Source organism: Schistocerca serialis, chromosome 1, assembly GCF_023864345.2.
Source record: "Schistocerca serialis cubense isolate TAMUIC-IGC-003099 chromosome 1, iqSchSeri2.2, whole genome shotgun sequence".
In the NCBI taxonomy this organism is placed as follows: domain Eukaryota; kingdom Metazoa; phylum Arthropoda; class Insecta; order Orthoptera; family Acrididae; genus Schistocerca; species Schistocerca serialis.
The window spans coordinates 943,193,437-943,220,537 of NC_064638.1; the positions used below are offsets into that span (position 1 = coordinate 943,193,437).

The 27,101-nt window shown below is 38.1% G+C and overlaps 1 protein-coding gene across 1 annotated transcript in view; it reads left to right on the forward strand.

The window, feature by feature from the left end:
• The window catches only part of LOC126450491 (uncharacterized), a 571,147-nt gene that overhangs the window by 542,988 nt on the left and 1,058 nt on the right, over positions 1–27,101 (forward strand). Inside the window, exons 6-11 of the mRNA XM_050091026.1 lie at positions 6,035–6,357; positions 8,272–8,394; positions 10,804–11,286; positions 14,026–14,100; positions 24,359–24,526; positions 25,711–27,101. The exon at positions 25,711–27,101 is cut by the window's right edge and continues 1,058 nt beyond it. Of these exons, the coding sequence (XP_049946983.1) occupies positions 6,035–6,357; positions 8,272–8,394; positions 10,804–11,286; positions 14,026–14,100; positions 24,359–24,526; positions 25,711–25,752 (1,214 nt within the window). The 3' untranslated portion in view covers positions 25,753–27,101. The remainder of the gene's footprint in view (positions 1–6,034; positions 6,358–8,271; positions 8,395–10,803; positions 11,287–14,025; positions 14,101–24,358; positions 24,527–25,710) is intronic.

Consider the following 27,101-nt stretch of genomic DNA (forward strand, 5'->3'; position numbering starts at 1 on the left):
TTCTTATATATCCTATGAGATCGGGTATAGCACTAATGCACTTGGATGGCTGTTAAACCTGTTGCAGGGAATTGCAGCTCTAACAGTTTTCACACCTGCCGATGGCATATGTGTGTATAAAGTTATATTGACCATGTCTTCTGGACGCTTCACACTTTTTTTTTTTCAGGCAGTGTAGGTGAACTGACAAGGAATTCACCAATTCTCTTCAGAATCGGCAGGGAAAGGAACATATGCAAAGAACAAACCAGAAGTAATGATAGGTCATGTGTTAAGACACCAGGGAATAATTTTGATGATGCTAGAGGGAGCTGTAGAGTGTAAAAACTGTATGTAAAAACTGTACTAAAAGACAGAGATTGGAATATGTCCAACATATAATTGGGTGCAAATGCTACTTTGGGATGAAGAAGTTGGCACACTGCACTGAACCACTCGGAAGACCAATTTTTTGGGAGATGAGGGAGGGGAGAATCATTGCATTTAAAGTGAGTACAGTACACAGCAGTGCTAGTACTAGAGCTTTGTTTTCTTGAAGAGCTTCATTTATTTCATCTTACTGCCTTGTACTAACGAGTTAAAAGTTTTTAAGAAGCTTTTGAGATTCTTTAGGAATTCAAAATGCTTGGACTTTCATGAAATTGAATTCCTCAATATGTGCCGCTTGTGGTAATAATTTGTTTTAATTATGCCATACTGCTTGTAAAGCTAGATTTTTGGTTTGTAGTAATTGCTCACCCTTAATACAACCAGGATCATTAGAATTGGAAATAAATAAATAAATAAATAAATATTTCTGGAGTCTCTTGACTTGCCAACCCACCTTCTATGTCAGGGCTTGGAACTGTTAACAGTGCTACTGGGTTACTGAGTTAACCCATAAATACTGCACATATGTAAAAATCTTAATTTTTAGAATATCCTTGATCTTACTCACTCCTAGAAATTTTAGTGGTATTGATGTTCCTTGATGTTTAATTAATTGATTGGCCATTTATATTTTCATGTCTTTAATTTATCATGTTGTTATCATCATTTTGTTGAGTCTGTGGAAAAGTTGGTATGGCAGATAATTTTCTCATAAATAAGCAGAGTTAATAACTGATAACATTTATTCACTTTTGCGTGAGAAGCAGTAGGAAAGAGAACATACAGTGTAACTATGTCAAATGAAGCAATGGTTCTATTTTATAATCAGTGAACTTCGCACATTTGTGCCAAAGTTGGTCTGTGATGCTGCTGCCACATCAGCCCCTCTGGGTTTGAAAACGATTGCCCGGTATATTGAGGAACTTAAACTTGAACTTGACTTGTCCGCCAGTTCTCATAGAGATGGCTGACACAATTATGGGCTGCGCTTGCTCTGTGGGTGTCACTTTGGTGTCCTCTACTGGTGCAGGGTTTAGTGAGATTGCCTGCAGAAGTGTTAGCCTCCATGTTGAAGTGTGATGTCATAGGCTAAGTAAGGCAAGGACACTCGTAGACATACGTGGTTTGAGCCACTCTATTGAAACTGTCTCCTGTTCGCTGTTCTTAATTCTGAAATTGTGGCTTCCTCTGGAGACTGCCCTGTAGGGTCTATAGTACTGAAAAATGAGTAGGGGGTACAGTGCACCATCCCTGAGCCACATGTGGGTTGTCTTCTGTGCATCTTCATGCACAAACACCATCCAGTCTCCATGTCTGACAGGATTGATAGGCTGAATATTCTTCACTCTAGCTTTGAGCTGTTGCACAAACTGTGTACATAGCTCAGGAGCAACCAGCTATGGGGAAGCTGGAGTGATTAAGTCTTCTGGAACTCACAGCTGCTAGTCTTAGACTAATTGTGCAGGAGAGTGTGGTATTTCCTCCTTCCCTGTCATTCTCAATCCTAGCATGATCGGAGGCAGTAATTTGGACCACAATGAGGGGCCACACATTAGGGCATTTTTGAGCATGTGGTGGTTGCCTCTCACATTCTGTGATTCTGTTTAGTGTAATGCCAAACCTGCAGAACCATGAGTGCACTAATGCTATCTTGACTTTCTTGGCAGATATGTCGTGGGTTTGGATGACTTGCAGCCACCTGGTAAAATGACGAGTGATCGTGAGTAAATACAGTTGTCCTGAACAATATGGAAGCGGGCCTATTATGGCCACATGTATATGTGAAAATCTTACTGATTCTTATGGAAAGTGAGTGATCAGTGCAAACACATGCCTACTGATCTTATTACACTGATATATCAGGTATGTGCAATAAGATTTCACTCTGGGCCATACAGATTTGTCAGATAGAATCTTGGCTGTGACTGGGATTGCTGGTTTGGCTAGGTTGCACAGGTTGTTGAAAGCCTCACAGCGATATTGTTCTGGTATGTAGGGCCACTGCCTCCCCTTTGCTACATTGCGCAGAGTTCTGTCCTGCACACTCCAAACTGACAAATATCTGAGCCACAATGCTGTTTGCTGCTCCTATATGACAGTGTAAGAGTATGCCCACTTAATTTGGTGATTAAACCGGCACAGTTCTGGGATAGGAAATATGTGACAAGATTGTTTTCTCCTGTTGTGGGACCCATATCAGCTGTAAACTGTGCGATATACTTGATCTGAGTGGACTCTCTTGCTGAAAGATGGTGGTGGCTTGTGGTCCATAAAAATTATGAAGTATCACTCCTTGACAGAGTGCTGGAAATATTTCCCAGTTAAGTGAGTAGCAAGCAATTCTTGATCAATAGCAGTCCACTTTTGCTACTGATGTTTTAAGTTATTACAAAAGAACGTGAGTGGCTGCCACTTGCCATTCACCTTTTGTTAAAGAGCTGTGCTCACTACAGTTTGGCATTGCTTATTACAGATGTTTCCTTAGGTCATGGAAAGCTGCTACAGCCTCTGGACTCTAGAGTATATTATGATTTCTTGTAGTATTTTGAATAATGTCGTGGGGTGGTTTTGGGTGGCAAGTAGGTCAAGCGGGTGATGTCAATAATAATTCTACACTCCGAGGAATCTGCAGAGCCCCTTGTCAGTTGTTGGAAGGGGCATCTATTATACTGCTTAAATTTGCTTGGGTGGTGGTGACAGGTTCTACTGTGAGACGAAGTAGCCTTGGAATTTAACCTCGTGCTTTCCCAATTCATACTTATTTTTATTAATAATTATGTCATACTCTTGTAGGCAGTGAAAAGCTGCTGCAGGTGTTGGACATGCTGCTCTACTGAAGTGGAGAATACTAAAATTGGGGAGGCATTCTGACAAAAAGCTTGCTAATTGCTGGAGCCCCCTGATGTTAAGGTGAGGCTGTGTAACGCAATGCAGCAGTGTGATTATATGGCAAATGTGCCACACCACAGGTGCTGTGGCATTTTACTCATTCATTTTACTTTCGGTTTTGTTCAGTACGCAGTTGGACAAATCAAATAAAGTGGCATGATAGATGTATTATGCATTAGGATTAAATAAATGTTAATTAAGATGAAAAATATCTTGCTCATTTTATCAAGAAGCAGATGTTAATGAAGAACGTTTCAGATTTCTATAGTCATTTACTGGATGGAAATATAATCCACAGCTGCTTCCTCCTTGTGGGACATTCCTTCATTGTTCGCATCTTGATTCAGATACTGAATCCTTATAAATGTTCTCATTCTTTCATAAAGAGAAAAAAACTGTGTCATGAGTCTCAGGTTACTTTTGTTTCAAAATAGAGCACTGAGAATTTTTGACTGTATTTTGTTTGCATACTCTGTTTCCATGAAAAGCAGCAAATTCTTCTTCAGACTGCAAGACTTTTAGTCCATGCTGGCATTGGAGAGTAAAAATCACCACAAGATGTAGTTGATATCCAGTCTGCATTACTCTCTCCTACTTCACTTTTTGTTGCTGAACAACCTAGTGATTTATCAGTGTTTTGGCACTTAAATGTAATACAGCATGCAATGTATTTCTCTGCATCAAACAGCAGAGGGAGAAAGCACACACACACACACACACACACACACACACACACACACACACACACACACACACACACACACACACACACAAACGTTAACGAAAAGGATCTCTTCCCATTTCCTAAATGTTGTCAGTCCTTTTCCTACATCCCTCTTCCTTCCACTTTATAACGACTCTGTTGGAATTCATCCAGGCTCGCTTTATGAGGCTGCAGTCTCTTCTTACTTTTCCAACAAACTTTCTGTACAGTTATTCAAATGAAATAATTCCTCCTGGGATACTATGATGACTTCTATGATTGTCTTGTGTGTGGTGAAAGAGTACGTGGAGACTGTTTGCGCAGCAATCGACGAGATGGAGTAACTGTGGTGGAATAAGGGGAACCAGCTTGCATTTGCTGAGGTAGATGGAAATCGCCTTAAAAACCATCCACAGGCTAGCCGGCACACTGGACCTTGACATGAATCTGCTGGCCAGATTCGTGCCGAGGACTGGCATGCCTTCCCGCTTGGGAAGCAGCGCGTCAGACCGGGTGGGCTAGCCTTAATGATACTTTCAAGCAAACCACTAGCTGTAATTGTGTCAAAATCATAATATAGTGGTTGTTTCCACTGTTTTCATAACCCATGGATCAGGCAGACTTGAAGATTGGACTGTATGTGTGTGTTTTTTTGCCTATTTTTGACGAAGGCCTTTACTGGCCGAAAGCTTTATTTCTGACAGTGTTTTTGTTGTGCCTGTCTGCGACTCAGCATTTCCACTATATGGTGAGTAGTAACTTTCTTTTTCACAACATTTGTTTCATCAACTGTCAAAACTGCTTCTCTCTCTTGGGTAGTACAAGTATTTGACTTAGCCTTTAATAAACACAAGACATCTTCGAGAATATATGGTTTGCATGTAAATTCCTTTGTCCATTTCTGAAGTATTGCCCTGCCCAGCAAAGGCATTTTTCACTTTCGAGAATAAGCATATGTTTTTGCACTAAAAGTCTCTTAAAGTCGGTGCATGCGTTATGTCCTCTGAATTCCACTTTACCCTTGTGGTGGATTTTTGTATGTGTGGAAATTTCACCTACATTGTTTGTGACAGTGTCTACCTTTTTGCTGAGATTTACAATGGTAAGTCTGTTTGTACCACAATGAAGCTGCAGATGTTGGCTGGAAGTATACTTGTCACCCAGATTATCATCTGCGAAAATTGTTTGTAATTGCAACTCTGGTGACACTAACACTGTATGAGAGCTGCCCTTTGTGCAGCATAACTTTACTGTGACAAAGTTTCTTTTATTTCTTCTGTCACTTCTAAGACCATATGTAAAACCACTATATTAAATTTATCAATGTTATTGGATGCCCTATACTTTTGAAATATACAGTCAGCTTGTTAGAACCAGAGCTATGGTTGGATTGGGCAGTGTGTGGGAAGCTTAACATTTCTGTGTACAGCATATATATTCACATCTTGTGAGTTTTCATCTTTTGTTTCTTTTGTTGCCAGCGAATTGATAGTTGTAGGTGGTCACCCAGTGTTGAGAAGTGAGTTCTGCTCCGGCTTGATCCCAGTTTCCAGTGTTTATCTCTGTCATCCATTGCGTGTGATAGTATATGTTTGCAATTTTTTTTTTTTTTTTTTTTTTTTTTTTTTTTTTTTTTTTTTTTTTTTTTTTTTGGGGGGGGGTCACCAATATAGAAAACGTGTTGTGTCAGATTAACTTCCTCACAGATAAATTAATTAATAAATGATAAATTTATTCACTCCTGCATGAAAACAATAGGCAAGAGAATAAACAACAATGTAACCATGCCAGCTGAAGCAACGATTTGATTTTATACTCTCATTCTTGTGGAGACATTCCGTGATGCCACCACAAGCACTTTCTTTGTAATCCCCTTTGCACTCTTTGTTTATCTTGCCCAAGAATTGTACCACATACATTTCTGTAAGAGATCATTCAAGGCATAGTACATGAGACTTCCTGTCTGCTTTGATAAATTTAATACAACACTAACTCTTCACTAGAAAGAATATCAGTAAGATTCATTTTACGGAAGAGATTTATTATGTAATCTTTCTCTCTTTTGTGTTGCAGGAAATCCATTAATGATGGTACCAGTTGTTTCATCAAGCCCAGTAAATGGGCAAAGTCCCCGCGAACGTAGAAATGCAACAAGCAGTAGTCGGCCACTGCTTCCAAAGCCAACAGGTTGCAATTCATCACCTCCACATGGCCAACAACAACAACAGCAGCAGCAGAACACTGTTATCGGAGAAGGCCGTAAGGGACCAATTCTGGATGTACGTTCAATTATTGCAGACTATCGCTCAAAGAATCCAGGTGATGTACCACGCCGAGGCAGACGCCTCCGTGGTGCAACATCACCAACACGTATGCAGGAAGCTGCTGGAATGCAGGTTGGTAGCTTCTGAATCAGCTTGATTATAACAAAACATTAAGGTAACATCATGGCTAAAGTAGGCCACACTGATGGTGTAAAGGCTTTTGAAAACTACAGGTACAGGCTCAGTGTTTGTAAGAAATTTTTTTCGCAGCATCCACTGGTGTGTGTGCTTGGCATGAGTGAAAAAATAAGTTCTGATGGTGTAGAAATGTCTTGTAACGTTACCAAAATATGACAAATACCCTGCTTCGCCTCTAGTCATGGCAAGGAAATTTTGTATTAGTTACCACTAATTCTGCGTTCCTCAATACTTGTTTCATAATGTCCAAATAAATTTTTCAAGCTCTTATAGAAAGGAGTTCTTTGTTTAATTACTCTTTTTTTCTGTCATACTATTTTACTCTACTTTTCACATTTATTTTATGGCTGTTTAGCTGAAATTTAGTGGAACTGGTGATTTTTTTTTTTTCAGCTCTGTCAGTACTGACTAAATGAGAAATAATTGTTTTTGTAACTTCACCTTCAAAGTATCTCTCAAGCATGAAGATTAATGCATGAGAATATTTCACTCATTATGTTTAGTATTTTCAATAAAAAATAATTTTGTTGTGCAGGCATTTCATAATTTCTCTGACTTGGATTTATGAATGAAAAATCAAAGGCGTAGAGCACCAAAATTTTCGTGTTGATATGTTTGGTAGAATTTTGCTTCTATATAACTTACTTGAAGTGAATATGCATGTTGTAGAGGGGAGCTGATCCAGTGACTTTATGTAACTTTGTTTAATTTGAGGTAGTTCATAACAGTTCCTGATTTGGGACAGTGTGCTTCAGTTACTTAGAATTTGGTAACATAGTCAGTGGTTTCTTGGTTGTGGCTTTACAGATCAGTGTGCTTTGTTCCCAACAGTCCTTTTCAATCTTAACATTCAAGACAAAAATCTGTATTCAGTCTGTGATGGTTGCTGACTGGATTTGTCCAGGATTTAAAGGAACTTATGTTGGCTATATTATTTGAAAAGTATTGCATGAAAAAAGTGTCAGCTGATAGGTAGTAGAAATGGAGCTCCATTGTGTATCGGAATCACTTGTATAACGGTTTTGCCTTGCGAAACAATTAAATTTTGTGTTGAACATTTGAGATTTAACCCTTTAACTGCTCTGGACGTGTTAACGTGCGTGCCTTTGTAACTGTCCCTGTGTGCTCTGAATGTGTTTACGCGCGCCACCTGTGTCTACACGTAGACACGTTCAGAGTACCAGGTAGAAGGACTGGTGGCACACGTAAACACGTTCAGAGCACACAGGGACAGGTACAAAGGCACGCGTGTTAACACGTCCAAGGCAGTTAAAGGGTTAATTGATTTCATTGCTTCCATAACAGTTCTATGACATCCATGGTCCATTTTTGTTTTAATATTCACAATACATATTACAGTATTTTATTAGGACCGACAAAGAATAGCTTAAAGCATTGTCTCTTTGTTCGCAATATGTAAATCACACTAATTACTTTTCCTACAGATGGCTGATAAGAATGATGATTTAGGAATGTTGTGGCACTCAGATTATCTGTTTAAGATGGGTCACGAATTAAGAATCCAGGGTTGATCATTTCTTTCTCATCCTCTGTGTTCACAGTTAATTTCCTGTGGCATTAACAATTTGTTCTAATGGATTGGGTTATTCGAAACAGTTGATGTTTTTACATTTCTGATAGGCTAGCCATAGTTTGATTCCACATGAGTAAAATCATTTGTAAATATTTCATATTTTCCCCTTCTTATTTTCCTTTCCTTTATAATTTCAATTTTATCAACTAATTAAAAGATTCCACCATGATTCAGTGTGTCACATAATATCCAATAAATTAACCATAGTTTAAAGCTAACATTAGCCATTAAAAAGAAATGGAACACATTTGCAGCTGCAGTCAACTCGTGTGAGTGGTTCAGGTGGTGTTCTTAGCATGGCCTCTATTGCTTTGGGTTCCGGTTCTCAAATGCGGCCAGGGCCTGCCGAAGTTGGAGATATTGCCTTCCCTCCTCAGGTATGCTTGGAGCTAATTAAATAAAACCAGCTATCAGCTTTTTCTTATGTACTTAATTTTAATATAGGAAATAAGGACAAAGATTACTTAACAGTACTCCCATACCAGCACATTTTTTTTTTAAATGGGAAAATAATTTCATGAGTGTAATACAAAATTGTGTGTTCGTTAATTGTATATGGCAGACAGACCACATTTACTCCATAAGAGTCTGGCAGTATTGCAATGTAATGTCTGCTGCAAGAACATTTGGGCTAGAGACCAGTAAAGTGTTACTACATTGCAGGTAATAGATGCATTTGATTCTCTTGATTGTTACGAAGTTTGAAAGTGAACAAGTCATTGAGTGAATAAATGTAAGAGTGTTTGAGGGAAAATGCTTGTCAAAGAATCGTGGGGCCAACAGAAAATTACTTATTGAATGTGCATGGGAATTCTGTTCTTTCACTTACATAATCCAGTGATGTTATTGAACCTTTCAGTGGTCATCATAGAACTTAATATACTTCCTCAGTCTTTCAGAGTTGTTGGGTTTGGCATGTGGATTATGCTGTAGAGTTGGTGGTGGTAGCAGTAGCATAAATTTACTAGTTTTTTGAGTGAAGTTACTTTTACTAATAATTTGGCTATCATTGTAGAAGGAGGTGTTGGTCCCTGCATTTTTAATACACAGTTTTTAATTGCATACTAAATACAGGGAAAAGCCTGTTTTTGAAGGAAAGAATCAGAATTGTGAAAGTCTTTTAGTTGTAATGACTAGTTATCAGATTTTTTAAACTTCAGACGGGCATATCATGGTTGTGTGTCTTTTATATGTAGAATGTTATGATATGTCCAGCTAAGAAGATGATATGCCATACAATTTTTTATCCTTTACCATACCTGTTTTATAACTGGTGCTTCAATTTTGCAGATATATTTTTTATGTTTATCACATAGTATTGGTTATTTTTATTTTCAGTTTATATACAGCAGATCAACCTTGATTTGCAGTGACGGCTGACAAATGTGTTTCACATCATTTAATTTAATTTCTGAATTACACACACGCAAATCAAATTATACCTTGTGTGTGTCACGTGATGTTACCCATTTTAAGCGTGTGACGAGCATTAGTGTAGTTCTCAACATGAAACAAGATTAAAAAATCCATGCTTTCTCTTAGATCCTAAGTGGATAAGAACAAATTTGTCACCAAATTTACATTTGGTAATCAAAATAAGTGATAAATACAAGTAATCAGATATTTTACATTGCTCCATGATTTTGTTTCTGGGAGAGAGGTGACAGTCAAGAGATGAGACTTGGAAGCAGCAGACACAAATGGTGGTTATAGGTGATAGGCTACTAAATACATGAAAACAATGTTCAACATTCCTCTGATGATTATCAGCATTGATTTTTGAATCATAATGTGTAATTAAAATATTACATAATTTAAAGTGAAGATACTGGTACAGGGTTGCGATAAAACTACTAAGTTGTTTCTTTTGTAAAGGTGAGTATAAAAATAATCAGATGAACTTGAATTAAGAACAATTGCAAGTGGATATGCAGGGACTTTGTACTACAGACCAGATAAAGTAATATTTGTAGTGGACAGATCGTCAGGAAGAAATGTATGTCTTTGAAAAGGCCCACAATCCAAAGAGGGGTCAAGAAACATGTGATTTGTTTAGAAACAATAAAGTAATACTTTCTCCTGAGTTACTTAGATCTTAGGTACTTGAAATCAAATATTGCAATTATCTGTCAACAGATTTTGAGCATTCTGTTTCACGATTTGCTGTAGTTACAGTAAGAAACTCATTTTGTTGTTGGAATTTTTATGTAAGGAAAGGAAGGAAAAAGAAAAATATGATTATAGACCTTGATGAGGTGCAGATTTCTGGTAGCTATTTTCATACCTCTCCAGCCATACAAATTCTGCTCCATTTTGATGTCACAGTTCACAGTAAAATTGGTAGGAATGAGGGCAGTTAAAATGTTCTTGATGTATTTAGTTCACCTGATTAAATCTCCGGTAGAAACATGTCCTCTTGAGGGACTATCAGATTCTACTCTGAGAAGACAAGAACTTCTCAGTTCCACTGAAATAGCTTTTCATCAAAAATTGCACTCCCTGAAAGAAGTGCAAAGAGGGCCAGAGTTCAAAATACCGTCATCTATCTCTCTAGGGATTAGAGATTTTTCTTTAAATTTTTTTCAGGGGCATGAGATCTTGTTTTGATCTAAGACATTTTGTCTTGACACAGTAGAATAAGATTCTTAAAGTTAGGAAACAGATTCTCTAGTTTCTGATTGATGATTTAAGCTTGAAGGAATAAGTCCTCAGAAATTTACTTAAAAGCACAGTACATTTCCTAGCACTGCTGCACCTTAATGTAATTAGCTGTGCACCATCCACAGGAGGTATCGAGGCCCTCAAGTGCCGACTCCGGTCGCAGTGACCAGCCGGGCATCAGCTTCAAGGACGTGCTGATGCAGTTTGCCCGGCTGAGCCAAGAGCATTCTGAAAGTGTGGGGGCAGCAGCACGTGGGGGAGCGGGTAGTAGTGCAGGTGCTCCCTTCCCTGAAGTGACACTGCATCCAGTGGCTCCCAGTGCACCGCCACCATCAGCTTCCCCACCTCCTGCTGCCCCCGCACCCGCTCAGGCACCTCCGTCTCCCGGCCGAGGACAGTCGCGCCAGGCAGCGTCCCTGCTGCACGGCATCCTCAGCGGACAGGCACGCGCCTCGTCCTCTACGGGAACACCCACCGCCTTCTCGCCCACACTGGCGCGTCTTCTGACAGCTCCTGAGAGACATCCAGGGCCTCGTCTGCCTTCCACTGCCCCTGTCACTGCTGGAGCAAGTTCTGTCTCCATTGCAGACTTGCTTTCCACCAACAAGGTGCTTGGAAAATTGTTTCTTACTGTCTGTCCTTACGTCCAAAAGCAGTGTTGGTTGTGAACGCTACTGACTGAAACAAAAACGAGCAGATGGCATTTGGTTCAGACGTATGTGGACCAAATTGTAGTAAAGTGGTTTGACAGGATCAGTGATATTCTTTATTGCTGTTCTCTCAGTTTGGTACCCTCAAGTGTGGAGTTGTGTGATGATATCCATAGGATTCCATATTGTCACTCAAGTCACACATCATTTGATTTGATAAATGTGTATGAATGAGAAATGCCCACTGTAAAAAGAAAAAAAAGTAACAAAAAACCTACGTCAATGTTATACTTCTGTGTGTTCAGCCGATTTGGAAACTACTCTGCTGGGTATCCAGAAGTATGCCATTAATTAACCACGCTAAGAAAACCTGAGAGATAGAAAGAAAACAGCTACAGATTGGGCTGAAATGATGGGACTATTTTCTTCTCCATAAAAAAAAAAAATAAAATAAAAAAAAAAGTGTTTGAAATTTTTGGGAGACAGATTGAAGTGAACTATCCTGAGTTTTTTTGCAAATGAAATGACATTAGGGTAAGAAACATACTTTGTTTAATTGATATAGTATTAGTTGCTATGGTGTTCAAAGAACATCTTGCTGCCATACATTGTGTAATGACAACATTGTTTCCTTTCGACTTTCTTCTTTTTATTTATTTTTTAAGAAAAATTACAATAATTCTTGTAATTGGTTTGCAAGGCTAAGTAGCCGGTTTCAACATAGGTATGTGGGCATCATTAATCTTCACAGCGCATGTTGTTAGGTTGTTAGTAGGGAAACTTACTACCTACCATACATTCTGAAATGAACCAATAAGAAATGATGTGTGAACGTGGCAACAATTTTTGTACAAGTAATGACAAGTCAAGCCATTGAAAATTAAAAACAAGTACATGAGTGATAGCAATGATGAGGCTGATTTTATTGATTCAGCTGATTGTTATCAGAGCATTAACATCGTCTCACACCAAATGCCATGTAGCTAGTGTCTGAGCATACTATTGGATGTTAATGTATATTTATAGCTTTTAACAGTTCTTTTTCTTTGCACTAACACAATTTTCAAATAAACTGAACACACACAACTTGTTATAACAAAAATATTGCTAAAGTAAATGCCATACACCATTGTTAAGGTTAAAAAGCAGTTATTAAACTAATGAGAAATTAATATAAAATGAAAGTGAAGTTTCAACACATACTTCTTTTTTCAATCTGAGAAAAGTTGAAGTAAATGTTACAGTACCATTCTATCAGAAATGTAGATTTACCATAGTTGTTGAATAACATGCTTAGTTGGCAAGTGAACATATCTGTATTCATTAGAAGATTAGTGAATACATTCATTCATTCATTCATTCATTCATGATGTGTGAATTCAGAGTGGAATGATAATTTGAAGTTAAATTAAATAAAGACCTGCAGCAGTAAAAAAGTGGCACTTCTCTGCAACAAGTAATCAAGATAGTGAAACTTCCTGGCAGATTAAAACTGTGTGCCCGACCGAGACTCGAACTCGGGACCTTTGCCTTTCGTGGGCAAGTGCTCTACCAGTTTCAGCATAGGTAGAGCACTTGCCCGCGAAAGGCAAAGGTCCCGAGTTCGAGTCTCGGTCGGGCACACAGTTTTAATCTGCCAGGAAGTTTCATATCAGCGCACACTGCGCTGCAGAGTGAAAATCTCATTCTGGGAATCAAGATAGTAGTCTGCTGTAGTAAGATTTTGATTTTGAGTTCAGATTTTATTTAAAAAAATGTAGTATAAAATAATGTAGTGGAAATAGGAAATTTTGCTCCCCACTTTCCACAAAAATTTGTGTATAGTTCGATCATCAACTGAACAGCACACACGTGAATGAAGTTGTGTATGCTGAGTAAATAAGTATCAGTATTACTGAAAATGCTTATTTCATGCAACGTGTGTTAGCGAGCTTTTATTTGTGAGAATAAGGTGATCAGTTTATGGCATCCAATACACTAAAGTCAGTACTGTGTGGCATTCCATGGAAAAATCTTTTCTGTTCAATATTTTCAGATTTCTCTAAAAACTCTATATGGAGAGCTTAGCTATCATATATATGAATAACAGTTTAAAAAAGAACAAAGCCTCACATATCAGAGTAATCAATGATATTCTTCTTATAAGCGCTTCTAATATGTTTATTGTCCATACGGAAGAGGTACTTTTTGAAAACAATTGCTGTCCTTTTCAGCTTCAGGATAACCTGTATTGTGAATAGTTATTTCTGATGAAAATATAAAAAATGGTGTGTATGAACATTTGCATTTGAGAAGATGCATTGTATGTATGGTTCCGTCCCTTTTTTTTCTTTTCATCTTCTAACCCTGTCTAGCTGTATGCAGCTTGTAGTGTGGAAAATTGCTGTAATTGTAGACAAAGTTGGTAAGCTATTGGAATGCAGATAATGGAAATCTTGTAGTTGCTCTCAATTTTTTAATAATCTTTCACTACTGTATGTTATGCAAATGGTAGTATCCCATCCTATTTTCATTTAGAACCATAAGATATATTATTGACACTTAAATTCTTCTGCATGCCTGTTACATGCTGCACGCTACTTGTATGAAGTAACATGACACATAGAATTCATAACATTTAATTTGTCATTGATTACCTTTAATATCATTTAGAAATAAATTTCATTGACAGCTATAGCAAACAATTTGCATTTACAGACACGCAACGAGATTACTATAACCCCTGTCTCTGCCAACTCGGCATCCAAAGCTAAAGAAGAAGTTGTTGTCTATGTAAGTATTTACTTTTTCTTTCCCTTTTTAAGAAAAATCTGCTTGTCTTTCTGTATCATAAAGAGAAACTGCATGTGCAGCCTGACAATGATTACCAATATGTGATACCAAGCTAGTAACTACAGTTTATATACTATCAAAACTCATAGTATCAGATCTACTGTGTTCCATGCAGTAGAAACTGGACAATTTTGGCAGTTTTCAGATAACTGCTAACTATTTTTTTAAAAATTAGGTAACTTTTTTATTGGAAAAATTTGCAGAGAATGCTAAATATGAGGAAGAGTGGGTGACAGAGCAAAAGTAGTAAACCATGAGCTGTTTGATACAAAATTTCTACAAGTCTTGAAGTATTTTGTAACAGTCTTCCCACAGATTCAAATCATTTCTTCGTGTGGTAGGTCTTGAATTGAGGATATATACACATAGACTGGAATTATCGACAATATGCAAGCGGGGGAGTAACTGTGTAAACTGTAGATAAACTATTTTGTACAGGCTAAAATTACTACTTGGTACAGGGCATTGGATTAATGTTGCAGGAATTCACAATTAATAACTTTCTTGTAACACATATAAAAGAGTTTCAGGAAGCATGGCTGGCTTCAGGGTAAGTGGTACTGAAGAAAGGTTCAGACTAGTGCTGTTATGCTATTTATATTGTGTGTGATGCACATGCCAACTTCGCAACGTATCAGTTGTTTTTGGCATCTTGAGGAATAAATAGCCATGCTTTCAAACATAAAAGACTATTATTTACACCATTTGATAATGGCTGGAAGGTTTCCAGTCAAAACATTGTAAGAGGGAGCCTGGATAGACATGAAAAATGATGACAATAATTCAGTTATTTTCCAATAAAAATGCCCATTTATCTTTGAGTCTTTCTTAATAATAGCACTTGAAAAGCAAAACAGTTTTATTCATCAAGTATTCTTCTTAAACGATCTATAAACTTCAACTAATATTACAGGAAGCTACTGTCGATGTCCAGGGCTGCCAAAAATGTGTGGGAACCCTAGTATTATAACTAGAGCATATCTTCACTCCATAAGAGGATTTTTGTTGCTATGAAACTTCGTGACACTAAAACTGTGTGTTGGATGGGGTTTTGAACGCTGAACTTTGAACATCGTGGACACAGCTCTTACTATCTTAGTTATTGAAGACCCACTCATAACCTACCCTCTTAGCTTGTAGCCCATACTTTCAACAGAATTGATGAGTTTTGGATGACATATAACCTGTAAATTTTATGAGCCTGGTGTTTATGTTCAGTCACATGTTTTATTCATTCAGTGTTCTATATGGACCAACGCAAGCCTCTCAGTAGTGATAAATCTACTACTCTCATTGTCAGCAGTTTACTGTGGCAGTGCGCAGTATCTTCTTGCAGAACATGGTGTGAAACATAACAGCAACAGAATCTGGACTCCTGTTAATACTGTATTCAAAAGATGTCAGAGGTTCACACGTACATGCCTGGCTCTTGCTGTTTACTGAATTTAACTCATTATTTCATAGTTTACTACTTTTTGTCCCTGTAAGGCACCCAAACAGATCTTTGATTTCACTGTACTGACTGGTGGTGTAACAGACACTGAAAAATGTCCTCACGCCAGCACTGTTCTGCATATTGGTAGCATAAATGTAACAGTAATTAATTACAGACTAGTAAACGGGCTTGTCACAAAGCACAGTTTAACCAAATCCTGAAAGGAGTCTGAATGAAAAGGCTCCAGCTATTAAACTTGGCACAATCCCAAGACCTGTTACTGACTTGACAACTTTCCCCTCATACAGATTCTCAACATAAAGTTGTGTTGGTTACAGTTTTACTTATGTGAAGGACTTCGTGAAGTGCTTCGAAACTGTGCCGAAAAATGCCATTCAGGCAACAGAGAAACGTACTTGTTAAAGTTACAGATATAGTGTTGAGTAAAAGTACTGAAATAACTGTTCATACTCCACTGCTAAACTTCATCTCACCCTTATGCATTTTTGTAGAATTTCTATGAGATCATTGTGAAAAATGAATCATTCATTTATAGTTTTCATTTTGGAGAACAGACTACATGATGATGATGATGATGATGATGATGATGATGATGATGATGATGATGATCTCAGTGGACAAAATATTAATCACCCTCTTAAAAATTAAAAAGGCTTACTAACCAGTGCTGCAGATGACAAAGAACTGTCCTGATGGTGACTGAAAAGATTCGTTAGTAGTGTTTAATAAACGTGTGTTTATTAGCAGCTCATGATGTTACTTAAAAATGACTTTAAACTTTCATTAGACTGAAATTATCCTTTATTCATTAGGTGGCAGTCTTCTCACTTTCATCATCCAGGCAATTATGTGAGTTGTGATGGAAGAGCATCAACTACCCAGCTCAGTGAACAACAACAACTTGAACGTGGCTGGTTTACAAAATTTTAAAAGTACAGCTTAATCCTAGCTTCCACAAGTTTTCCAAGATAAAGATGTAAAAGGAGGGACAGGAAATGGCTAATGACCAACTTCTGTCTGGTTGCTGCTGTACTCCACTAACAGCTTGTTAGGAAATGGTTGAACAAAGGTTGTTAATCCAAAGTTAATAATTACCATTTCTTATGGCTTTCATTTCTCCTCATCTAAGATGTTTGCACATACCTGATCCAGAATAGGAACTCCATGGGAAGTCAAGCACAGAATCAGCACAGGGGTCTGATTCTATAACAAATGAATAGTTAAAACATCTGCAACAAAACTGATGGTCCTATTGCACAAGAATGTTTAATAGCTGCTTCCTGAACACCTACTTCTTGATTGTATGAAGAACGTGAAAAATCATGAAATTCCAGAATTGAGCAGAGATCCAAGTAATCATTGCCTCATGATCCTACCTTCCATATCATTTAAAGTATGAGATAGAGAACTGTTGCCAAGGATTTGACCACCATTAATAGATAACAATGTCATATGAACAGAAGAATTTGCATTTAAAGAAACATTATCAGTTGAATTACAACTTTTATGACTTAGTGCAATCGTATCGTGTGTTATGTATTCACTATGTGGCCACACCATCTTTCTTGATGTAGCAAGAGCATTTGACAAAGTATGGCAGGATAAAGTCAATGTCAAACTGCATGCCTTGACGGACTATCCAAACTGTTACACCAAACCACTGGACAGCTACCTGCCAGACAGAAGATTCTTTGTGCAAATTGTCAGAAACCAGTCATAAACCATATACCGCCTATAAGGAATGGTTCATCATTATCTTCCATTCTGTTCTCTATCTAAACAATGTTCCATTATTGCCCCACACCTGACTAGCACAGTTTGCCGATGATACCATTTTACTCACATCTAATGTGTGCCTTGATAAAACTTTAAAACATCTACAGGAGGAAGTTGACATCACAGAACCATGGTTAGCAGAAAACAAAATCAAAGTAAATGCCACCAAAACAAAAGCCAACCTCTTCATACTACCAAGACCTATACTGTACACCAAACTGACATTACTCAATCATGAAATTGAATGGGCTCAAAACAAAAAAAATATTGTGGAGTGATTATAGATGGGAAACACTCTTAAAAAGACTATATGCTAGAGAAGAAAGAGATTGACAAAACCATCTACATGCTCTACCCATTACTGGACGTAACAGGATGCCAGTACAGTTGTACACACAGTATGCAAAATAACTTACTCTTCGTCTAGCAGCAGTATACCATAGGTCAGTGGAGAAGGGAAGCATTCCTAGTGATCGGAAAAAAGTCCAGGTCGTTTCAGTTTTCAAGAAGGGTCATTGAAAAGCGGCACAAAAATGTAGGCCTTTATCTCTGGCATAGGTCTGTTATAGAATTTGGAACATGGTTCATGCCAGTGTATTATGACATTTCTGAGACTGAAAATCTCGTCTGTAGCAATCAAAATGGATTCCAAAAACAAGCCTGTGAAACCCGCTCACTCTTTTCATCCAAGAGACTCAGAAAGCAGTGGTTACTTGTGCCCAGGTTGGTGCCACATTTCTTGACTTCTGAAAGATGTTCAAAACGGTTCTGCATTGCCACTTAATGAACAAAATAAGTGTGTACAGAATATCAGTCCACCTGTGCGATTGGGTTGAAGAGTTTCTAGCAAACAGAATGCAGCATGTCATCCTCAACATAGAGGAAATATCAACCCAAGGGAGCGTTCTAGTACCATTACTTTTCACAATATATATGAATGACCCCAAGTTTAATGTTTCATGAGACTTTTTGTGTGTAATGCTGTTGTATACAGAAAAGTCGCAACTCTACAATATTGTTGTGAAATGCAGGTGGGCTTGTAGATCATTGCGCTTGGTGCAGGGATTGGCCGTTGATTCTTTGTGGGGGGAGGGGGGGGGGGGATATTACCTACTGCACATAAATAGGCAGAAGCAATCATTATGGTATGATTAAATGGGTGCTCAACAATCGGTGGAAGCAGTTGCGTGCATAAAATGTCTAGGAGTATGCCTATGGAGTGATTTAAAGTGGAATGATTACATAAAACTGATCACAGGTAAGGCAAATGCCAGACTGCTATTCATTTGAAGAATACTCTGAAACTATAGTCCACCAACAAAGGAAATTGCTTATAAAATCTTCTTTGGACCAGTACTAGAATATTGCTCTTCAGTCTGGTATTTGTGCCATATAGGATTGATAGGGCAAATAGATAAGATCCAAAGAAGAGCAGTGCTTTTACTTACAGATTCATTTAGTATGTGTGAAAGTACCACAGAGATCCCCAACTAACTCCATTGGCAAGTCCTGTGGAGAGGCTTCTACATCATGGTGTTGGTTATTGTTGAAACTGAGTGTGTAGATCCCTAGAAGAGTTAACCACTGTATTTCTTCCTGCTATGTGTATTTCATGAAAAGACCATGCAGATAAAATTAGAGAGATTTAAGCTTACATGGAGACTTAACAAAATTGGTCTTCCCACAAACCTTTCATGACTGGAACAGGAAAGAGGGGAAGTGACAGTGTTACATAATGTACCCTCTGCTGTACACTGGAAGATACTCTTACACTGTTCTATTCCTTAAGGTTTTCTTCATCTTTCAGTGAATAAGCCAAAAAGTTCAAAACTTGGTTGAAAGTGCAATAACATGCTAGTTTTTTTTTTACATTAACATTCTTGAATAAATGTTTCACAGAGTTCTTGCCGTGTGAGATTTGAATTTAGGCTGCGCCAACACACATTCTATTCAGTCTCAAGCTCTGTTGTCACTCTTGGGAGATTTCATTAGGTACTTTATTTAGTTGGCCGAATTACGTCATGGCGATACCTTTGTCACAGAATAATGTATGCTACCAGAGAGTATATTGATGTTGATGACTGAAGGACATCAGTAGTGATGCTGATTTTGTTAGATGGTGGATGACTCGGCCTATTTCTCTCTGTTGCTTTTTGGCATCAAGAGCACATTTACTTGCACCACTAAGGTTGTAGTGCTGTCCCAGTTAAAGTTGTTATTACACATTTTGATCTCAGCTGTTTATAGGATGACAGAATGGCACCACAGGCTGCCTGCAGCAGGGCATGCACAGTGAGCATGCCCTGTCTGGAATGCACTACAGAGAGCGCAGCCCTCATGGACACTGCTGTGAGGGCATGGGTGGAACAAGGTTACTGAAATAGTGAGATGGCTCCAGGCATCAGCTAAGCTATGAACAGCAATCTGCAGCCGTATGTGGAATCCCACTGAGTAATGCTATTGCTTCGGGGTAACAGAGTGACCAACAGCAGTAGCATCTGTCTACAGTATGAGGAGATGGGCAACTGGAACTGCACAATCCAGCAATGTTGAAAAAGCAATGGCAGCAGCTGTAATAGAGCCCCCAAGTGGCCTACTGAAAATCACATTATTTTTGACTTTATATACCAGAGATATGGCAAGGAAATAAAGTTAGCATTCCTTACATTCATAGTAATGACACATCTTTATTTGCACAAGTAATCACCGCAATTTCTGCAATTTATTGACTGTACTTCCTCTACATGTATACCTTTGCAGAAGTTGAAATTCTGTTTTATTATTTTACTCCTTTCTACTTGTTCACCATATTTTTGTTTCCTAACAATATTTTTCGGTTAAGGTTGTCACATCTGATTCTTGATTCCATTTCTAAATCAGTGATAGAAAATCTAGGATGGGATAATGACAATATTATGAAAAGGATAGATTGCCACTCGCCTTATAGAGGAGACAGAGAGTCACAGGCAGGCACAACAAAAAAGACTGCTATACATTTGTCCTTTTGGCCAAAAGGCCTTCTTCTGAAATATAATTCACATAAAGGGTGTTCAGCTAAGTTGTTAACCTCATACATTTCAAGAACCATTTAAAGATATCCTAATTATCTTTTTACCCAGATGATCTATAAGAACGTCTGCACTAAATAGCACACAGTCTCCTGTCTCATCAGTATAGGTACTGACACCAACTTCACTATTTCACTCACATCTGTAGTAATTTCTTCTGCTGGTAGTGTAGATTTGGAGATGATTTCAGTGGTGTTCCATTCTCTGAAATCTAATAAGTAGTTTAGCAGAATTCACTATATTCAGAACTTAAGATAGGAACATCAGTGTCTCTTGTGCAGAAGTTCATGATTTCATACCACAAAAAATGTTTATTTCATGTGTGGAAATCATGTTTTATAAACCAGGGTTATTAAATATTACACTTGTTCACCAAGAATGCACATGGAATACAAAGAAAACAGTTGAGTTGTAAACACAAAGGTGTCCTGAAAGATGGTGCCCAACAACAAAGAGGATTCAGTGAGTGCGTAAAACATTCACTGGAGAGGCACAGGCATGCTGTGAAGAGGATAAGAGACAAACCTGCAATAAACAGAGATGGGGAAAGAGATGTTACTTATAATCCACAGTTAAGCTCCATGGAAATTGTGTGTGTCTGAAATGAACAAATCCATTAGTGTTTACATAGGGTTGCAGTGGCTTCCATCTGTATCATGGAGTGAAAGGAGACACAAGAAATTATGTCACTGAGTTCTGATGCAATATCACGATAATAGGTTCTTTGATCGGAGTCTCCTGTATTAACAGTCAAGCGACATTAAAAAAAGGAAAGCAGAATATAAGATGTGTGCAGTATTGGGCTGAGGCAGCGGAGTGTGATCCTTTGGTGTAGAATTACTGGAGATTATTAACTAATCCTTATTTAATTAAAGAAAAATTAATGAGTAACAAATTTGGTCAGGTTCTTACCAAAGTGTTACTAGTTCTCCTAGAGGAAGTACCACTTGAAATATGTAGAGGTATGTGGTAGTAGCACAGTTGACACCTCACTCACGGGCTTGAAAAGTACAGATTCAGCTGTTTCCTGCTTGCTTGGTTGGACATGTTGCCATTGTAAGTTTGCCTACATGTTCACAGCTGGACCTTTTTTTACCTGGCATAATCTCTCGAGGTAGAAGTTATTGGCCTAGACCCAATGACCCAAGATAGATTAAAATGTTATGTTGTTGTTCATTGTTATCAAAGGAAGCCTTCTTTCTATCCAAAAGTCCTATATGTATTGCAGTACACAATGGGTATTTTGAAGACCTGAGTACATACATTGCCTGACAAAAAGTAAGGCACCCAGAAGAGGAGGAAGAAATGAGGCCTCTCAGTTTTGAGAGGGTATATGATGTTATTTCAGTGACTACAAAATTGATTCTAATTTGCACAGAACTTCACAGTATGAACCTGCTTATCAGTATGATGATACTTCATCACTGGCCTGTTTGTATTCATTGAGGCAGTTGGGAAGTGTTTCATAAAGCTGTTGTATCATATCCTGAGGGAAGCTGGTCCATATCTGTTGTAACTGGTGCTCAATATACTGGCACTGGGGCGGAGCTGGTTTCACACATTCTGTCAGTGACAGATCTGTACATATTGTTGACAAGGAACAACCTCAATGTCAAGCATACACTTCATAGATACATGTGCTGCCTGTGGACGAGCATTGTTATATTGAAAAATGGCACCACAGTATAGTCACACATGGGGTAACACATGAGAATGCAGGATCTTCGTGTGGCACTGCTGTGTGTCAGAATTCCCTGAATTAATACCTGTTTCACCTAATGGCTCCACACATCATAACACAAGGAGTAACAGTGTCGTGCATCTCCAAAACACTGGAAGAATGAGACCTCTCCCCAGGTCATCACCATACTTTCCAACATTGGTCATGCAGAGTAGTGCAGAACAGTGATTCATTGTTGAACACAATGTGACACCATTCATCAGCAGTCCATGCTTTCCACGTACGGCACCACTCCAAATGCAGCCGTTTGTGTTGTCTTAATGGCAGCCTACACATGGGACAGTAATTCCATAGTCTGGCTGCTGACAGTCTCGGAGCAATGGTGAGTTGAGTACATTACTTGTTCTTGGATGGCTATTGCAGATGTGAAAGTGTTACGATGTGCTTGACGCACAATGTAGTGATCCCCCCTTGTGGTGGTCAGACATGGTCAACAGGAACCTTGGCTAAGAGTTGGCTGCCCGTACATGCAGTCCAACATCGGGCTACTGTCACATCCGAATGCACCACAAATCTGGATATTGCAGGATTCGACCAGCCTGCCAAATAAAGACCCACCATGAGGCCCATTTCAAACTGTGAGAACCATTTCAAATGTCATTGCTGATACCATTGCATCGCACAACTACACGGCATCACTATGTCCTTCACAGTGGTCAGTCAACATCTGATACTGTTCGTGTCGCTAAATACAGTATGAGGCTAGATGACAACACTAAACATGAACACTACCAGTGCACTCTGGAAGCTGTTCTGCCTGTCAGAGAGAAGCGTATGAAGTTATATTGCCATCCGACTGTTTCTTCTGGGTGCTTCACTACTTTTGTCAGGCAGTGTAAATGATGTTATGGGGGTGTTTGTGACAAATTTTTTGCAGTTGTCTTTTAGTTGATTTTGCTGGTATTTCTTGACAGACATTGACAGAAATAAAACTTGTTCTTTTGTCACAACGAATTGATCATTCTTAGATGCCACATCTTTTATGTTTCAATGGATGTAGTCTTCCAATCATGTGTAGCAAATTTTGATTAGCAACAGTTTCAAATTAAACTTCTGTTGACTATATTGAATTTGTAATCACTCTCTCTCTTAGGTGTCTCGAGCTGAAGTCTCTCATTATAGCTGACCTTGACATTTTTATAGTAGTCTGAACCTCTGCATAAAGTGGCGGTCGGTTTGGTGTTCAAAACAGATAAATTCTGTTACAAGCGTTGTGAATGCATCTAAAATTACTTGTTGCATGTCAGATTTTGCAGAGTGAAATGTGGTTGAATTAGTTTCTTAGAGACAAGCAGTAGAAATGAATATATTTCAATTTATAAGAGTGACTATTGAATTTAATTTGGAAGGGAATTGTTGTCAACACATTTAAAGAAACATTTTGCCTAATTATGTTATACATCTGCAGTGGTCTGTAATGAAATTCAAGAGACAAATGTTACGTCAGCTGTGATTATCTCTTGAATTCCTTTCGAGATGACTAATGATATTCAACATAGTTAGGTGAAACAGGTTTGGTTGCAAACAATGAGTAGAAATTCATTTACTGAAGAGAATAGTTGCTGTGGTCAACCAAGTAAACATAATAAGAGAAGCAACTGAGGAAAATGGCTGCAAATATGGAAAAATGGAAAAAGAGGGTTTCCTCATTAACTGGGAAAAACAGAATTACTGTACCTTAAGTGTTTTGGAAAATGTGAGGGGTGAACAGCTTTTGACAGGCATGAGGCATATTTCTTTTTCCATAAACTTGGGAGAAGGGAACATGTGGAAAAGCCTGATATTGCATTGAAATATATGATACACAAATGCTGAAAAAAGAAGAAAATGCTTAATGGAAAGTCTAGAAAATTTATATTGAAGTTAAAGTTGTAGACAGTGTAGAGAATTTCAAGGAAGAGAGGTTGTATCAAAAAAGCAATAGCCTTCCAGGGCCATGTTAGTTTGGGGAGGGGGGGGTGAGGGGGAGGGGGAGGGGGGGAGACTGCTCTTGAATCAAAAACAAAGCGGCTAATTGGCTTTATGAAGCATGTTGTAATGAGTATTGTGTGTTTGTAAGAAAAGTATGAGGAAAAAGTATGTAAGTAGTTGCAAGCATTGCTCAAAACTAGTATAACCACAGAGATTATTAAAATAAATTTTATTTTCTTTTTCCAGGAGGAGTTAGATGACAGCACAGACAGGGACCGCCTTGTCATAGATGAAGGCGAAGGAGAAGCAGAAAGTGTAGATGATGTACCAGAATGCCAAGGCTGCCACCAGATGGCAGCTCAGTTTGTGTGTGCTGGCTGTGGTAATCAGTGGTATTGCAGTCGTGACTGCCAGGTATGTTAAGTCTTTTTCAGCAAATAACTTTTATTTACAAATGGGATTTCTTGCCGATTTGTTTAAGTTTGCGTTGTAGTCTGGTAGATTTCCTCCAAAAACATGACTTGCATGTCTGTAATGTGAAAGATGCAGATTTTTTGCTGTCTAGGTGCAAAGACTGTGTTCTATATTTGAAACTAATTCTCTTTATTATCCTTCTCAACTTATACTGTGATGTTGATTATCCGAAATGTATGATCTGTAGACCTTTCCTTGATCCTTAAACTCCCTAGTCTTCAATAGATAGTTGTCAGAAGACTTTGGAAATGATGTGTCTGCATCATCACCTGACACACTATGTGAGCAGTCAAATGACACCCCACCAGAAGAAACAGTCATAATGTCATTCTTTATCTTTCGGTTTTGGTTGTTGTGAAAAGTTGCATTTATGATGCAGCAACATATACTGTTATGCTGATATATTTCTTCATAAAAATACTGCAGCTTTGGTTGTTGTTGTTGTTGTTGTTGTTCTTGTTGTTGTGGTCTTAAGTCCTGAGACTGGTTTGATGCAGCTCTCCATGCTACTCTATCCTGTGCAAGCTTCATCATCTCCCAGTACCTACTGCAACCAACATCCTTCTGAATCTGATTACTGTATTGATCTCTTGGTCTCCCTCTATGATTTTTACCCTCCACGCTGCCCTCCAATACTAAATTGGTGATCCCTTGATGCCTCAGACCATGTCCTACCAACCGATCCCTTCTACTAGTCAAGTTGTGCCACAAATTTCTCTTCTCCCCAATCCTATTCAATACCTCCTCATTCGTTATGTGATCTACCCATCGTATCTTCAGCATTCTTCTGTAGCACCACATTTCGAAAGCTTCTGTTCTCTTCTTGTCCAAACTATTTGTCGTCCATGTTTCACTTCCATACATGGCTACACTCCATACAATGAATCCTTTTAGTATGAAGCTACTTTCTTCAGAATACTTTTCATTGTACAGCAAACTATGTGCACATAAAACTTCACCTTCTCTCTTCATCCACATCCCTCTCCACTCTTCACCTGTTTTCTTGTTAGTTTGAGAATTCAAGAAAAAATTTAGTTGTTCATGTAATTTGTAATACTGATAGTATTTGTATAATAAAATGGAGTTATATATATATAAAACATTTTTTTGTGTGTTTGTTACAGGTTGCAGCATGGGATGAACATTCTGAAGTCTGCTCTGGCTAAAAGAGAATAACTGATAATTTTCTGTCGTCATTCCAGGACTTGTGTAATACAGCTTCTTGTGGAACAGGAACAGTTTTCAACTTTGAATAAATGAATTTGGTGAATGAAGTAAAGTGTATTTATTGAAGACCATATTTTGAAGGGTCTGTTTGTGAAGATTGTGCTCTGAACATTGACGTATATGTGGAACTGCTAATTCAGGCATGTTGTACTGGAAGTGTTTATTGTATCTACCAGTTGGTTGCAGGATGATGATATTGGTGGTGTTTTTGTCCAAGTTTGTTGTATGGAACTGTGAGAAGAGTACTGCTGAGATAGTGTGCATGCAAGTCTTTTCTAAACTTAAGTGCCAACTGATACTATGTTATCCTTGTACCTTTCTGATCCAAAGTTCAAATGTGTGCTGTTTCTCTTGTTTTATTCTAAGTAATTTATTTATAAAAATTCAGTAGGAATTACTCCTTCATTCTCATGTTATCCATATTTTTTAAACAGTATGCTGTCAGTTTACCCCAGTTTTAAGATACCAAATATCATTTTATTGTATTGTTTAGTGGCTCCATTCAGTATCTTAACAAAACTTGCATTGAGCACTTTATTTTGGAAGTTAATTGTGAAAGGGTGTTACATGATTATTGTACTACTTGTTTTGCAAACAAGAGCCGCAGATGACAATTGCTATGAACACGTGCTCAGTAGTCATATTTATTTGTAGCTTTCATTCTCCTTGAGGGGTTTGTGGGCTTTCATGGATTAATATTTGTCTGTTAATAAATTTTGTGTCTAGTATTTTGCTCATGCTAAATACTTGTGGAAAGTAATGTTATGTTACAGTAAACAGCAAATTGTTAGTAATAGCTTATAAGGAAAATGTTACAAATAAGCAAATGTGCTGCTGTTCAGCCAAGCAGATGAGACGGTTGTATCTGGCAGCAGAGTTATGTGTGTTGTCTGTAATGTATTATTTACTAGGGGAACAAGTGTGAATACCATTGTGTGTTAATTTTATGTTGTCACTGACACTGCTTCTGAAGAATGGGTGTTCTGAAGAATGGGTGATTTTCTTGTAGGGAGGTTTTTGAAATCACAAGTCCAGAATCAAATTTCCTTTCCTTGGGAAAAAGAATTGTGAGATATTCTTGATGTTTTCATTGTTTTTCTTATTTACTTAATCACAATTGGTATATCTGTATTATTAATGGAACAAGTGCTAAAATGCATGAATTTGTCTGACTAGTACTCATCTTCAAGGTAAAGATAAGTGATTTTTTTCACTCCCATTAAAAGTTTCACTATTTGTCTTTTGATGCTTTTGTTGTGTAAAGCCCCTAAATGATTTTTTGGCATAA